The sequence below is a fragment of the Urocitellus parryii genome, chromosome 3, assembly GCF_045843805.1.
Source record: "Urocitellus parryii isolate mUroPar1 chromosome 3, mUroPar1.hap1, whole genome shotgun sequence".
In the NCBI taxonomy this organism is placed as follows: domain Eukaryota; kingdom Metazoa; phylum Chordata; class Mammalia; order Rodentia; family Sciuridae; genus Urocitellus; species Urocitellus parryii.
Genome location: NC_135533.1, coordinates 75,362,037 through 75,378,781, shown reverse-complemented (window position 1 = coordinate 75,378,781; position 16,745 = coordinate 75,362,037). Strand labels below are relative to the sequence as shown.

The 16,745-nt window shown below is 33.2% G+C and overlaps 1 protein-coding gene across 3 annotated transcripts in view; it reads left to right on the top strand.

Moving 5' to 3' along the window:
- Crppa (CDP-L-ribitol pyrophosphorylase A) overlaps positions 1-16,745 on the top strand; it is a 281,597-nt gene that overhangs the window by 166,320 nt on the left and 98,532 nt on the right. For 2 of the 3 annotated variants that reach the window (XM_026408688.2, XM_026408708.1), the window contains exon 9: positions 3,160-3,291. In XM_026408688.2, coding sequence (XP_026264473.2) covers positions 3,160-3,291 — 132 coding nt within the window. Of the gene's footprint in view, positions 1-3,159; positions 3,292-7,471; positions 7,536-16,745 lie in introns of those variants that run through there. The other variant, XM_026408698.2, reaches the window with a different exon arrangement.

The following is a 16,745-nucleotide window of genomic DNA, read 5'->3' as shown; positions in this document are numbered from 1 at the left end:
GCCTAGAATTTACTTTTGTATACTATTTAATCTTTCCATCTGTGGAGAACAGCACTGGTCTAATGATATCTTCAAATGACATGAACTTGTTTCTTTCAAGGAACTAGAGTATGCTGTTTTGAAATGAAAACTTCCCAGTCCCTCTTCAGACATTTCATAAGAGTGTAGGAACTCCAGAAACTGTTGTATTATGTTCTTCATTTTATCCTGGATGTTTCTGCTATAGCATGGGTTTCTGTATGAAAAATTAACTTCTATGTGATTGGTAAATGTGGGAGGTAGGTCCATGTGGGATGGGTATCAGCTCACTGGCAAATTTCCCAGATGAGAGCAGTCAGAAAAATAGTAATAGAATTGATTATAACCTTAAGATGGCAAAAACCTCTCTATTTGACTGACTCACTAGAAGCAGAAGCCTATAGGAAAATTTCAAAGCTGCACCTGCTCTATGTCCTGACCTTGGAGAGAGATGCCTTAGCTCCTGGGAGATACACTTCCTCCCATGCTAACCTCCATGACAGCTTCACTGTGAAAAACTTGTTTCCCAGTTGCATTGTGTCCATCATCCCTTATGCAATTAATATTGCAAGCATTTTTGTTTATTTGTAAGCATTTTAAATATCTATGGAGGCCACAATTGCAAATTAAAACAGTTTTGTGTATTCTATTTTTCAAGGTATTTTCCCACAAATTCTCTCCCCCTACTTTGGGACATTTCAGAACTCAAAAATTGTTGGAAAACTTGTATTAAACAAGAAATATTTACCTACCTATCTATGTACACCAACAGTGAAGTTGACTGGGTTGTACATTGCAAAATTCCAAGGCAATACATTCATAGACTATAAAGAACATGGTGGCATTTCCTTGTATTTAAATAATACAAGCAGCTTTGTAGCTTTAAGGTTAAATAGTTCTTTGAGGCTTTTTTTTTTTTTTTTTTTTTTTTTTTTTTGAGGGCAGTGGTACTAGGGATTGAACTCAAGGGCACTTGACCACTGAGCCACGCCCCCAGTCCTATTTTGTGTTTTATTTAGAGACAGGGTCAGGTCTCACTGAGTTACTTAGGGCCTATCTAAGTTGCTGAGACTGACTTTGAACATACGATGCTCCTGCCTCAGCCTCTTGAGCTGCTGGAATTACAAGCATGAGCCAGCATGCCTGGTGTTCTTTGAAGCTTTTAACAACAGACAGCAGGGTATTCTTTAATCCAGCTTATTCTAAGTTGCAATATATACTATCTGACAATATTGGCTAAGGGGAGGAATTTACACCATCAGTTCTCTGGCTTCAGGTTTTTAGCATGATTATAGTTTCTGAATTGTCTTGTTTGGTAAATTAGCCTGCTTTTGTTTGCAAGCCTACTACCAGTAATTTTGATTGTGCCCAATACTTCAAATTCATAACAAGCAGACTTTCTGATAGTTGTGTATTCAACTATGTAAAAGAATATAGGACAGGAAAAAAATAAGGTGTACAGATGGGTATCTTACCTCCTTAGTCTGGGGTACTTCTTGGCAGTTCAAGGTTGAAGGGAGGAGATCTCAGAAGGCGGTGTGTGAGACACCCTGTAGAAGCCTTTATATCTACCAAGAGAAACTAACATCTCCTGCAATAGCTTATGGGTATTGAGGGTCTAGGTCCCAAATACCTGTTTATAATCTAAACTACACCTACAGAGGGTCTGGTATTTAGAGTTCATTCACAGTTCTTCCAGTCTGGTTGTGGTTCACCAGACAAGAGTTATTTTTACCATAAACAATGTTCTCGTTAAGTAGCTGAAATTCTACCTTTATGAGTTTCTAGAGAAACAGAAGTAGGAGGTGACCTCAAGGTCACAAGGTCTTATTATCTAGTCTTTTGCTGTTAAGAAGACAGAAAAACCTTCCTTCTGTTTATAATCCCCGCCCCCTGCTGGAAAACAAAACAAAACAAAACTGCTTTTCTTTTGGGTTCATTATGGATTAAGTGTTTTTTAGCTTTTATGTATTATATATTTATCTTAATTGACAGTAATTGAATCTGTCATGTTAGATTTCAGGAAGAAGTAGCTATTATGTGTATGTTTTCAATTAACTTTGTTTAATGAAAAGTTCCAGGAAATAGTTATTGAATATCTACCAAATTTATAGGTATCATTCATGGTCATCATAATTCTTTTTAAAAATGGATATATGGGGGCTGGCAGTGTAGTTTAGTGGTCAAGGACATGCTTAGCAGGCATGAGGCCCTAGGCTCAATCCCTAGTGCACACACAGAAATTTGTAGAAGTACTTTTCTATGGAAAAGCAAATGGGGTGTCATGGGAAAACTCATTCCATGTGTTAAAGCAAGGACATAATGTGTGTTTTCCATGGAGTGTTTGCATGTGGAAGCGTTGAGAGGAAGGAAAAGTATTTAAGTATGAATGGGATATGTTCCAAAATACTTCTAGTCAATAAATGTATGTGATTGGACAAGTTGCTGTTTTTGAGATATTAATTTGTTCTTGAAAAAATCTACATATTTACTAATGTTCATTCCATATACATTTTAAATTATTTCTTATAAATTATGATTTTGATCCCTTGTCTTTCATAAGAGACAATCTTGATAACTTGTACAACTGATGATCTCCCATCAGTTCTACAAATATTCAAGACACAATGGTAATTTGAATATTTTTAAGAAGACTTTTCATGCTGCTTAAAAATCATTTTTTTAATTAAAAATAAAGCCCCTTGAGTTTCCTATGGAAAATGGATAATTATGTGTTCAAGATGCCCATTACAATTTACTTTTTAAAAATAATCTTTATTTACATAATTAGATAATTATTTCCCTTGAATTACATTTATATTATTAATTTCTTAATATGCATGCTAAGAAATATGTAGTCTATTTACAAATTATGTATTAAGTTTGAGTTATTGAAATCACATATATTTTATTGATAAAAGCTGAAATAGAATGTTAGCATTTTCTCAATATTGTATTAGTAATAGTTACTGTCTATATAAAAGAGGATCTATGGTATTTTAAATTTTCTGGCCTGAAGAAACTATAAATTAACATAAATTAATAACAGTCATTAGCATATTATAATTATACTATAAGGTTTAATTTTTCAAGAGGAAAATTTGAAGCAAATGATATTTTGTTGTCTATTATATTTTGCAGGTACATTTTCTTGATTTTAAATTATCATCTCCCAGTCAGAAAATGGAAAGCCTAATGTGCATTAGGGAATTTGCAAAGAAAATGAAAAAAAGAAAAATTTTATTATATGGTCTTATCATAAATTACTCACAGGTAGGTAAAATGTAGATATCACCTAAGTGTATGTTTTGTGGACTATAATTTTAAGAAAATAAGTCAGAAACTTATTTTGTTGAAAGCAAATGGTTATTAATAAGGGAAATTAAAGTTGTGAGATTACTAATCTACTAATGTGCTATAATAACAACTTCTTGGTGCTGTAAGAGAAATTAAAAATTGTATGTTTCAAAAATAAAAATAATGATGTGTATTGGCCAATATATCATGCTAGGTAGCCCACATAGTATTGTCAGATTAATTTTTTTTCCTTGTTATTAAATTTTTGGTATTGGGGATTTAAGCCAGGGGCAGTTCGACACTAAGCCCCATTTCTATCCTTCTTTTATTTTTTATTTTTTAGTTTGAGATAGGGTTTCACTAAGTTGCTTACAGCCTTGCTAAGTTGCCAGGGCTGGCATTGAACTTGCAGTCCTCCTGCCTCAGCCTCCTGAGCTGCTGGCATTACAGGTGTGTGCCACCATGCCCAGCAGGATTGTCAGATTTAGCAAATAAACAGAGAAAATTCCCAAAGTTGAACTTTAGATGAATAATGTTTTGTCAGTATGTTCCAAATTTGGAATTTAAATTTTTAATTGCTTTCCTGTATTTAACTAGCAACTCTATAAGGCTCATGGTATTGCTTACTTTCATTATTTTTTAAAATTAATTTATTCATTCTTATACACAACAGCAGAATGCATTTCAATTCATAGTACATGTTTAAAGCACAATTTTTCATCCTCTGGTTGTACACAAAGTAGAGTCAAACCATTTGAGTCTTCATACATGTACTTAGGGTAATGATGTCCATCTCATTCCACAATTTTTCCAAACCGCATATCCTCTTGTTTCTCTTCCCTCCCCTTTTCCCTATCCGAAGTTCAACTTGCTGCTTATAAACATAGTGATAACAAATGTATATTTTCTCTAGTTAATTACCATACCTTCTCATAATCTGAATGACAAATATCGACTGTCAGTGCTTAAGTAATAATGAAAGTAAGCTTTCAAGATTATATATATACCATTGAAAGAGTTATAGTTAAAAAAGTTTGATAAATATCAATACATAGAGTTAAACATACTTTTTAAATGAAGTGTTTTGCACAAATCCAAGATGTACTGACAAGTGTTTCACATCTTCAAATTGGGGGAAAGGGAAATACTGTTTTTTATTTGCTCCTATAACCCTGTAATCATGAACAGCTCATGAGATTACTATTCCATAGATCCAACTTTGGGAAACACTTCTTGCCACATATCATAAGCAGAGGTCACTGTCTTCTGGACCAGCTTATATCTGTATGAATTTTTCCACTTGGTTAATTCAGTATTTCCATTGCTGAGTGCCTAATTGACAGTCATTCTGCCAACACTATGTATATATAATGTACATTAGGCAGAACTTGTATTCACTGTGCATTGAAAAAAAATCCACAATTTAAACAGTGTCGGTTTGTGCTTTCCATGGTGGTGTGAGGTGGAACTTTTCCTAGTGTTCATACATTAGGCTTTAATCCCTAAATCTAATCCTTCTCTGATTACCATTTTTATTTTCCTACATTGTTACTGTATATCCCTTTAATTCTCTTTATCAGAGGAACCTTTCTAGATTTTTATTCGTTTTTTCTGACATAATATCAAGTGCTGCTTCATTGAATAGATTTTCCATGTGTTAACAACTCTTTGGAAGGGAGTATATATCAATTTGACTGTGAAGTAAGAGTTAAACACATGGTTTCTCTTGTTTAAGGAAGGCCTGTTTTCCATATGTGATATTTCTGATAATGTAGGTAGATGGTCTCTGACTTTTTTTTTTTGACTGTACCTTTACAATGCTGATTTATATAGTGTTTATACTTAAATAGGATTAGGTAAGCTTTTCTTTATAATCACTTAGCACCTGCTATGGCTGCTTCCCATTTGTGTTTGCACAGGCTTCATTTACACTTATGTGTAGGACATGCTGTGTTTGGTGAATTTAAGCTCATTAGTTTTGTTTCATTGCTTCATTTTTTCATATCATTTGGATTCATAGTATAGCATAATTTTCTGTTTTATATAGTTTATAAATTAGATGTCTATATTGTGTAGTTTTAGGTAAAATCTGATTCAGAAAACGTTAAGAATTAATTCCTTTTCTAATATCTACAAATGTTCTACAGTGTTGTGCATGACCAGTTACTAATGATTTTTTGATAATTCAGTGAAAAATCCATCTAATCATAATCTTTCATAAGTTACTTTATTTTCTTTTAATTATACCATAGTAAACTGTTAAATGTTTTGCTGAACTCCAAATATATCCCAGATGTGTGCATTTTTGAGATCATAGAGATGATTTGCTAAATTGTTAAATATACTTGATTCCTTAGTTGTGTCAATGTAGTAAAGCACTGATTAACTTTTACCAAAATTATTGGAAATGAATTAAAGATTTGAAACTTATGGTCTAAACTAGAGTGTTAGTAACTGTAAAACACTATGAACTTTTCCTCACAATTTGTTGAATAATTTTAAGTGGTCATATCACTCTACCATAATCACATAAACACAACTGTGGATAATGTAAATGAGATTTTATAGTTTAATATATATAAAAGATCTTAGTCCCTTTATAAGTATTAAAATCTATGAACAAAAATATTACTTTTCTTTCATTTTTAATCCAACTTTGCCATGCAAATCATTGAGGTATGTGATATAAAATTATATTGGGGAAACATACCCTAATTATCTGAAAATTTTTGAGGATATGGCAGTGAGATATATTTCTGGCATGTGTATTTCAGGCCAGTAGCTTAGAATTTACAGACTTATTGAAGTCTAAAATACTTTTATAGTGAATTTTTGTGAAAATATTTACAAGTATACATCTTTCAATTAGCTGTTACATATGAAGTTCTCTGGCAACCAAAAATTTTAAAGTCTATAAAATTTAGAAGCTCCTGGAGTAGTTTTCTACTTAAGATGTGCATTTTACATACTTGGGGATTTAGAGAGAGAACTACACAGGCTCAAGGTTAAAGAGTTTTCTATAACCATCTTATAATTAATGGTTTATTCTACCAAATTAGTGTTTATTTCTTTCTAAATTGAAAAACCATGTAACATGAATAACTATGTACATTTTCTAAGGCCCCAGATTATCTTTTTGTAAAATGCACCTATTATAACTTGAAATGTGTGTCATATGAGAAGGTGAAAACCTGGGAGAAATGCTGGCTATGCCAGATAACACTTAGTGTGTCTCTCATTCTAACATGTTATCTCTGGAACGTGTGTCTGGTTTTTCCTTCTTTTCCATATGTAGCCAAAAACATTCACCTGTATATTCTTTCTTTCTTTCAGAAATAAATTATTCATTACTTTTAGTAAAGTTCAGAAAGGGATTTTTGTTTGCAGACATCATTAGAAAAATAACGTGCAAGACTACAAAGGGGAGTTTTAAGATTCACCCAGGAAAGGTTGAGGAAAATATTAAACATGAGTGCAGATGTTTACTATACCCATATTCTCTTTCTCCTTTCTTCCCACTGAGCTGTTCTCTGTTGGGTTCCATATGGTAGGGAATAGGACTTAAGATTCCTTTTGGCATAGCATCTTAGGATGGGAACATTGGGAAGAACTGCACCTAATGGCCCAACTGAAGAAACCGAGCTCGGAGAGGTCAGGTGATCCTGCTCCACCACCCTCTCCCTGCTCCAGAATTCCACTTTTTTGGTTCCTACAACTACAGATAAGGAGGGCATTTAAAAAAGGAATAAATTTATAAAAGCATTTCCATAAGTTTATTTTTAGTAATTATTTGTAAAAGATTTAAGAATCATTGTGTAAAAGTCCAAAGCAGGATATACATGAAGCCTTTTTTCTTTTTCTTTCTGTTTTTTTTTTTTTTTGGTAATAATATTGCATTAGATGAAACTCTATAAATTGGCTTTGTATCACAGAGTATAATAGACAAAAGAAAAGGATGATTATATTTAATCCAAGTAGAGTTGTCTGAGTTTTTCCTTGTAATTAACCACAAGTAAACTCATAATAAAACTTTAAGAACTATAATATGGACAGGTCCAACTGCTGTAAGGTATCTTTGAGCTCCAATACTGAATTTGTAAGGTACAATATCAGTCTATCTAAATTAACACATTTGCTCTATGTCTTCTCTTCATAGGATATATAAAATGTGGATGATCATTGTAGACCATATGGATAAATGCTATTAAATAGGAAAAAAACCTTTTTAAAAATTATGCTAATCTTGGAGAAGTGAGACTGTTTCTTCAATAAGCAATTACTTGGAATTCAACTCGGAATTATTTACTAAACACATGATACTTTCCATGGCGCTGAATCATATGGCATGCACACCAAACATGCAACACCAAATCTGTTTACAGAAACCCAGAATACCATGCTCAGAGTAAAGCAGGCTTTTTTTTCCCCTTGATGTGGAAATGTTTATGAGAATAAATATTTTTCACTTTCAGTAGTGTTTTGGCCTTTAGAGTTAATCATTTGAGAAAATGTGAAAGTCATAAAATATAATGTCTTCAAAATTGTATGATTTGAGAAACCAAACTGTTTTTAGGGAGTTTGTTCAGCTCACTTGGTTGATTCATTAAGGGCTGACAGTAACATTATTTTACTTATGTATAAATGAAATGCAATATTAAGAAATAATTTTTGTTACATATCTTTCCAGTTTTTGATAAAAGAAGAAACTTTTTTATAAAAATAAAGACATTCCTTCTGAGGAGGTACTACTGTGAAAAGTTCTTAAGGAACTAATTCTTTTAGCTATGTATTCTTTATCACTGTATAACCAGTATTTGATGGCTTCAAAGAACATCATTCATTATTTCATAGTCTCTGTTTCTCTTCTGCTTTGGGTATCTATCTCAAGGCTACAATCATTACAGGATTCTCCTGGGAACAATCCTCTTTCCAGCTCACTCACCTGTCAGCAGGATTCATTTCCATGTGGGTTAACACCTCAGTTCTTTATAGTTTCATGAGCTTGGTGGCCTGCCTCTGTTCCTTGCCATGGGATCCACTGCATAGTGTCTTTAAACAGCCTAACAAGCAGGGAAGAGAACCAGTAGGACTGAAGTCCTACTTTTCTGTAAAGTAATTACCAAGTGACAACCTATCACCTTTGCTGGTTTCTATTCATCAGAAGCAAATCTCTGAGTTCCACCCTTGCTCAGGAGAAGATGTTACACAAGGGCATGAATACATAGTGGTGGGGATCACTGGGAGCCATATCAGATGCTGCCTACCACAATAATAATGGAGTGTTAATATTGTAGACTAAGTATTATATTTCTTGCTACCTACCTCTAAGTGAATTAAGGTGTTGGTAAATTGGACTAGAAATGTGTAAATATGAAAAGCACACAGCTTGTTTATCTATGCTTGTGCACATACGCAAGCACCTATGTGTATAGATGTGATTGTTTTTCCCCCTTGACATGTGAGTAGAGGGGTAATAGATGGAGAGGGTACAACAGAATGGAGGAAAACCAAAAAATGGAAACTTGCTTTTACATTATTGGTACAATTGTTTTTAATGGTTTAGATTCATATCAACCACATGAATACAATAGTATCACTTATTCTAATTTTATTTTTTATTGAAAAAAGGGAATTAATGAGTGAAAAACTATGACTAGCGTATTGCAGTAGGCACTTTCAACCATAACTTTTAAGTTTTTGATTTTCAAATTTGTAGCTATTCTCAAGTCACTTAAATTTGTCTTTCTCTACTAAATTATTAAATAACCCTAACTCTTTACATACCAACCTTAAATCAGACATATCAGTGACAATTAAAAATATTTTAATTTTAAATAAGGTAAGCTTATATAGTTTTCAAAGACATCACATTCTATATCTTAATTTTATATGGTTCAACTTAAAATTTGTCAGCATCAATTTGCTTTTTAATGTTTCCATTCATTCTGAGTCCACTCATCTTGCTTATTTGATGGCCCAGTGCCTCTTGTGAACTTCACACTGAATTGAGCACCAATGGGCACAAATATTAGTCTGCTTGAAGTTATAGCCTGGAGCACGACAGGATTAAACATGACACATTTAAGATTACAAGGGCACTCGTTTTAAAATACTTAACGTGATTAGATTATAAAAACTTTTGTCAAATTTTTGAGATAAATTAACAACTTTATTTAATAAACCTGGGCAGGCAATAGCTATCAGAGAAGTTGAGAATGGGGAGGGTAATATTTACTCCCCTTTCCAACCAGATACTCTGTTGCTTCTATGGTGTCAGGGGAGGTCCCCTTGAGGTCTATAGTACTTTATTACACAATTATAGCATCCTGAAAATTTTTTATAAGCTGTGAGAAAAGCCCAGAATTCAGAAAAACTGTATGACGAGAAAAAATTAAATGTATTATCTTAAGTTAGTTAATTATAGACTGCCTGTTTTGTCTACCTAGTATATGCTAGCATTTCCAACTCATACTTAGTTAACAGTATTTCACTATTGAACAAACACTGCTGAAGCAATGAAAGTGGTATTAAATGTGTATCAAGGATGTTGGAGCTTCTTTCAAGAGACAGGATGAAAAATTAGTAAAACATAAAAAAACTGAGATATCTCAATAATAGTAAAATAAGTTTTTAAAAACTTAACATCCCTTAATTTTTTTATGAGATATCATTTTCCTACCCTATGTCATAAGGAATAGTTTTGATACTATGTTCTCCTTTATATTACAATTAGAACATTATGTTAATGGAAGGTGTGTATATTTATAAATATCTATTTCAGTTCAGTTTATGCAGCCAGTATTACAAAATAATTGCTAAAAAATGGTGCTGGCACCTTTGAGACAGCTGAGATATATTTCTTCAAAAGCATAGAATTCGTTAGCTTTGTCTCAAAGGCACGGGAAAACATTTTCAGAAAGCAGTTCCTATAGTACAGCAAGAGGACTAGAAATGAAAAGGAGCCAATGACTGACAGCTGGAAACCTGCTAGTGATCTTTAGGGAAGACATGTTTGTAGACTTGTGAAATCAAATTGAGAAACTTAATTGGGACTCATCTGATTTTCTATAAACTCTTCAATACAAATCCTGTTTTACTAATAATATAGATGAAAAAATAGTTATGGAGTAATTTCAGTCTTTGTCCAATTTCTGGTATTTTGAGTAATGAAATAGGAAAAAATAGGTATAAAGAATAGGGTAAAAGAAGAAATTGGGTAGTCCCTGGAAAATGGTTTCCTAATGTTTGTGGCATTATTTCAGTTCTTTGAAATAAATTGTTTTGTATCTGTACTGCTTGCATAGGTAGACAGTCTACATTATGTAGACTTTCCTTAAACACCATTTGAATGAAGGAGCTGTATTTTCTGTTTATTTTCATTTTATGGAACACCATCCAAAACCACAGAAGCAGCTGTATAAAGAACTCTAAAATTTCAGTGTTTAACTGAACCTAGTAAAGAACATTACATGCAGTGTAGAGGACTTGAAAGTGTCACCTGGGGTAGGAAGTGAAACCAGATAGTTAAAATGTGAAGCCAAAATAATTTTTAAGGTTTGACACTCTAGCCTGTAATCCCAACTACTCTGAAGTCCAAGGCAAGAGGATCACAAGTTCAAGGCCAGCCTCGAATTTAGTGAGACCTTGTCTCAAAAAATTAAAAAAGGGCTGGGGTGAGTTGGGTTGTAATTCAGTGATATATTGCCCCTGCATTTAATCCTGAGTGCCACTGGAAACAAAAAATAACAAAAGGATCTGGTGTCCTAAGTCAATAACAATAAGTCTAATTACTTTGAAATACATGGAGCCTATTGAAACAAATTGGCTATTTGTTACTTAGATCAAAAGTAAGTGATTTTCAAAAGAAGGAGGTATCTGTACAGGGACCATTTTCTAGGAATGCAATGGAGAGATGGTAGTAATTAGTTTTATTCAAATTCCAAATTTCTGCCCCAAGCAGTTAGAACTTAGAAAAAATAATAGCTTGTAGCATCAGAATCCACATTCATTGTCTATGAGAATCCTATCAGCATTTCTGATTATGATCACAATAGAAATAAAGAGGTATGTTTTCTACCAAGAGTCAGAGAAATGAGTAATATTTGGCATATCGGTTTGTATATAGAAAATGGTGAAGTTTATTAGTTTTTCTTCCATCTCATTAATCATCTTTCACAACTGGTAAGGAAATATGTTTTAATTAAGCTTTGACTTAACTCTTACTGAATGGAGAAAGATGACTAAATACTAATACTATTAGGAAATGATTGCTTTAATAACAAACATCAGTAGTAACACCTTTTAAGCTCTACATTTTAATGGGCAGTGAAAACAGATGTTTCACAATGACACTATTCATTATTATTTTGCTTTTATCATTGTTTATGATTTGTAATCACGGTATCATTCTGAACCTCTATCAGGAAGAATATTAAAAAAGAATATCACAAAACATTGGCTAATTTTTTTCAGAAATAATTATATATTGTAAACTTTCATTTTTACTGTTTGCTTTCTTAAAATATATAATTCAAAATTTTTGTTTATAGAGGAGAAACTTCTAAATAATAATGGGAATAATTAGACCACAGATCTTACATGTGGATAAATCATTCAAAGCAGATGTATAAAAATATAATAAAATGTTGACAATTAGACATGCTTTATTTTTCTCATCTCTCAAAAACATTTTAATTCCAAGTGTTCAAATTAAAACCTATAGAAAATTTAATTTTTGTTATAGTTAACAAATATTGATTGTACTAATTAGTGGAATTCATTATGATATTTTCAAACATGTGTATCATACATTGATCACATCCATGTATTCTATTTTGTTTCTCTTTTCAGAGAACCAACTCTTTTTCATTGATTCTTTGGACGGCTCTTTTGGTGTCTATTTCTTTTCTGATCTTTCTTACTGCTTCTACTGATTTTGTTCTTGTTTTCTCATACATCATTAGGCCATTTGAGATCTATTGTTTTTCCCATAGCTTTATTGAGGTAAAATTGAAGTACAATAAAATGCACATATTTGAACTATGTGATTTGTTTAGTTTTGACATGTATGTAACCAAAACAATCAATATAAAAAGCATTTCCATTTCTTTTTTTAAAAATTTGAAATAATGCAGACTGTAGTTTCTACATGATTTATTACATTAGAAATCAAATCAATTACCTTAAGATATGTAGAACCCCACCCCACATCAAGTATTTCAAAATTAAGTTTCGTACTTTTAAATATCTCTGAGGTCAAGGAAGAAAACAAAAAGTAAATAAAATTACTTCAGACTAAGTGATAATAAAAGCTTAATTTATCAGGATCTCTGGGATTAAATTTTACTCAGATGAACATTTATAAATTAAAGTACTTGTATCAGAAAGAAGCTAGAATAACAGTCAAATTATTTTCAAATTACATACTAGGAATTGAAAAAAAAGAGAAGGAGCAGAAATGAAATAGAGAAGAAATAATATAGCTAAAATTTGTTAAAGATCAAACAAAACGGCAAGAATACAAAAATTAATATCAATGGAAAGGGAGCTATCAAAATAACCCTACAGATGCTAAAACTATATTAAGGTAATATTACAATTGTATGCAAGCATATGGGATACCTTACATAATATGGTCTATATTAGAGAAGGATTCATGTGCTGCTGAGAAGAAAGTGTATTCAGTCATTGATGGATTAAATATTCTATGTATGTTAAGTCTAAATTATTGATTATTTAGTTTTAGAGTTTCTTTGTTTAATTTTTGTTTGGAAGATCTATTTGGTAGTAAGAGATGAATGTTAAAGTCACCCAATATTATTGTGTTGTGGTCTATTTGATTCTTGAAGTTGAGAAGGGTTTGTTTGATATACATAGATGCTCTATTGTTTGGAGAATAAATATTATGATTGTTATATCTTGTTGATGTATAATTCCCTTAAGCAGTATGGAATGTGCTTCTTTTTCCCTTCTGATTAATTTTGGCTTGAGGTCCCCTTTATCTGATATGAGGATAGAAACACCTGCTTGTTTATACGGTCCATGTGAGTGATATGTTTTTTCCTATCCTTTCACCTTCAGTCTGTAGATGTCTTTTCCTATGAGGAGAGTCTCTTGGAGATAGCATATTGTTGAGTCTTGTTTTTAATCTGGTTTGCCAGTCTGTGTCTTTTGATTGATGAGTTTAGGCCATTAATGTTCAAAGTTATTATTGAGCTATGATTTGTGTTCCCAGTTATTTGGTTTACTCCTTTAATTGACTGTTCCTTTAGTATAGTTCCTCCCTTCACTGGTTTTCACTTTTTTTTTCATTTCATCTTCATGGAATATTTTATTGAGAATATTCTGAAGTACAGGCTTTCAGGTTGGGGATTCTTTTAATTTTTGTTTATCATAGAAGGTTTTTATTTTATCTTCAAATCTGAAGCTTAATTTTGCTGGATATAGGATTCTTGGTTGGTATCCATTTTACTTCAGAGCTTGGCATATGTTATTCCCAGACCTCTTAGCTTTGAGGATCTGGGTTGAGAAATCAATGGAGATCCTTATTAGATTTCCCCTTTACATAATCTGATATTTTTCTCTCACAGCCTTTTAAAATTCTATCCTCATTATGTATGTGAGGCATTCTCATTATAATGTGCCTAGGTGTGAGTCTGCTTTAATTTTGCATATTTGGAGTTCTGTAAGCCTCTTGTATTTGATTTTCCATATCATTATTTAGAGTTGGGAAATTTTCTGATGTTATTTCATTGAAAATATTATGCATTCCTTTAGTTTGTATCTCTCTGCCTTCATCTATCCTGATAAATCTTAAATTTGGTCTTTTATGTTATTTCATAATTCTTGGAAGTTCTATTTATGGTTCCTTAGCATCTTCTTTCTGAGAAGATTACATATTTTCTCTTCATTGCCTGAGGTTCTGTCTTCCAAGTCATCTATTCTGTTGGTGATGCATTCTATTAATTTTTTAAATTTTTGGTTTATTGTTTTCTTCATTTCAAGGATTTTTCCCCCACAATCTCTATCTGTATTGAAGTGATCTTTTGATACCTGTATTTGCTCTTTTACATCATCCTTTACTTTGCAGATCAGTTTAATTATGTACATTCTAACTCCTTCTCTGACATTTCTTCCTCTGTGGTATTGATGGATTCTGTTATTGGACTATTTTGTTTTGCTTGTGGTGATTTGCTCCCTTGCTTTTTCATGTTTGTATGTCTACCCACATAACAGTATAGATCTGAGGCAGTAGAGTTTCTTCCCTTGGACTTATAATGTCCCTGAAGGTTTCCCATACCTCATTCTTTAGGGGAAGACAGATAATAACAACAGCCAATGCAAACAATTTAGTTCCTACTATGACATCTACAGTGTAAATTATCACAATAAATAGAAATGATACAATCGGTTATTGCCTATTATAAAAACAGCAAATTTGAAAAAGGGTTTACATTTTCAAATGGTGGAGAGAGAAAGAGAATGGAAGAGATGTAGTATGTGATGATTGTGAGGGAAGAGGAGAGAAGACAGAAGGAAAAGTTTAAAGGAAGAGTCAAAAAGAGAACATTAGAAATTGGCTGTTAGCAGAAGAAAAGGGAATCAAGGAAAATAGATATGTAGAAAAAATATAATGCAAAAAATTTTTAAAGTTAAAAAAATAAAAAACAAAACTAAAATATACTAATCAAACATCCTAGTTTACAAAAAAGCTAATCCATGTAAAATAACTGGCTTCAAAATGTTAGAGATGAGAAGAAAAAAAAGAAGAGACTATACAAATGTCCATGTACCATTAAGGTCACAAACAGTGAAAAAATTTTTAAAAAATCTCAGTGAAAACTTATAGAATTCTTTCCATTGGAGTTCAAAATATTCTCAGCTTCTGTTATCATCAGCTTTAGGTGGGGTCTTCTAGAATGTGATGCTTCACCCTCTGGATTGCTGGAATGAGAGAGGTAATTCTGTAGGCAGAGTTCCTGGAGGAAGGGTTTAGGTATAGGTGGGTTCCAGGCTCTTTGTTGAACGCTAATTGGTCTAGAGATTTTAAATCAGTGTACTTCCAGTGCCCAGTACTTACTGGACCATGCTGGAAGACTATACCCCAGGAATCTTAATTGGGTTCCACTCTTGTGGTGGGGGACCCAATTCTTAGTCCCCTATAGCACCAGCAGACCCCACGTTTCCTGGTCTCAGGTTCAGTCTCCAAACACATTGTGTCCCATTCCCCTGCAACTCCTCTTCTGAGTTCCCAGCCAGATGCTTCTCTTCTAGCTGTAGGATTGGCTGAGGAAGAGTAGAGCCAGGTGAGTTTCCATGACCAATTTTTCCCTGTGTAAACCTCTCTCCATATTTGACTATCTCCTGATCATGTATGCACACTCTATGTCATGCAGTGTATGTTTACTGGGCCTGTATTTAGGGCCAAACTTGGGTTTATCAGTAATTGGTTGCCTCCATTGCAGCCCTGCACAGCGGTTACAAAATGGTTCCTTCCTTTGTCCTTCCTCTGAACACTGTGTGAAGAGCTGGTGGCTACTTTCCCCATACAATGCAGTGCATCTTTTAGGTTTGTCAGGCAGTGCCCTTGGTCTTTAAATGCTCTGTACCCAGACATGCCTCAAGCTATTCAAAAGTACAGGTTCCTTTAATTTCCGATCCCTCTTCTATGCTCATGGAGGCACCTGTGTGGTTGGAGCTTCTGGCCTGGCTGTGGCAGTGGCTATGCTGCTGGGGATGTCTTCCTTATTTTATTACATGCAAACACCTGAGTCCCTGATCTGCTTTGAACATCTGGTTTTAAAGTCCAGTAAAGTTCCCTTGCTTTTCTTTTTGTTCACCCACTTGCTCAGAAGCTGCCTGTCTTCTTTCTTGCTTTCATGCCATAGAGCAGCTAGGAATTTGACCACTTTAATTCTTCCATCTTGAAAAATTCACCTTCAGTTTCCTTATTTAACTTTTGTTTGGAAGATCTGTCCAGTGGTGAGAGAGGTGTGTTGAAGTCTCCCATGATTATTGTATGGTGGTCTATTAGACTCTTGAACTTGAGAAGAGTTTGCTTGATGAACACAGCTGCACCATTATTTGGGGCATATATATTTATGATTGTTATGTCTTGTTGGTGTATGGTTCCCTTGAGCAGTATGAAGTGTCCTTCTATATCCCTTTTGATTAGCTTTGGCTTGAAATCTATTTTATTAGATATGAGTATGGACACTCCTGCTTGTTTCCGCGGTCCATATGAGTGATATGATTTTTCCCAACCTTTCACCTTCAGTCTATGTATATCTTTTCCTATCAAGTGCGTCTCCTGTAGACAGCATATTGTTGGGTCTTGTTTTTTGATCCATTCTACTAGCCTGTGTCTCTTAATTGGTGAGTTTAAGCCATTAACATTTAGGGTTATTATTGAGATATGGTTTGTTCTTCTA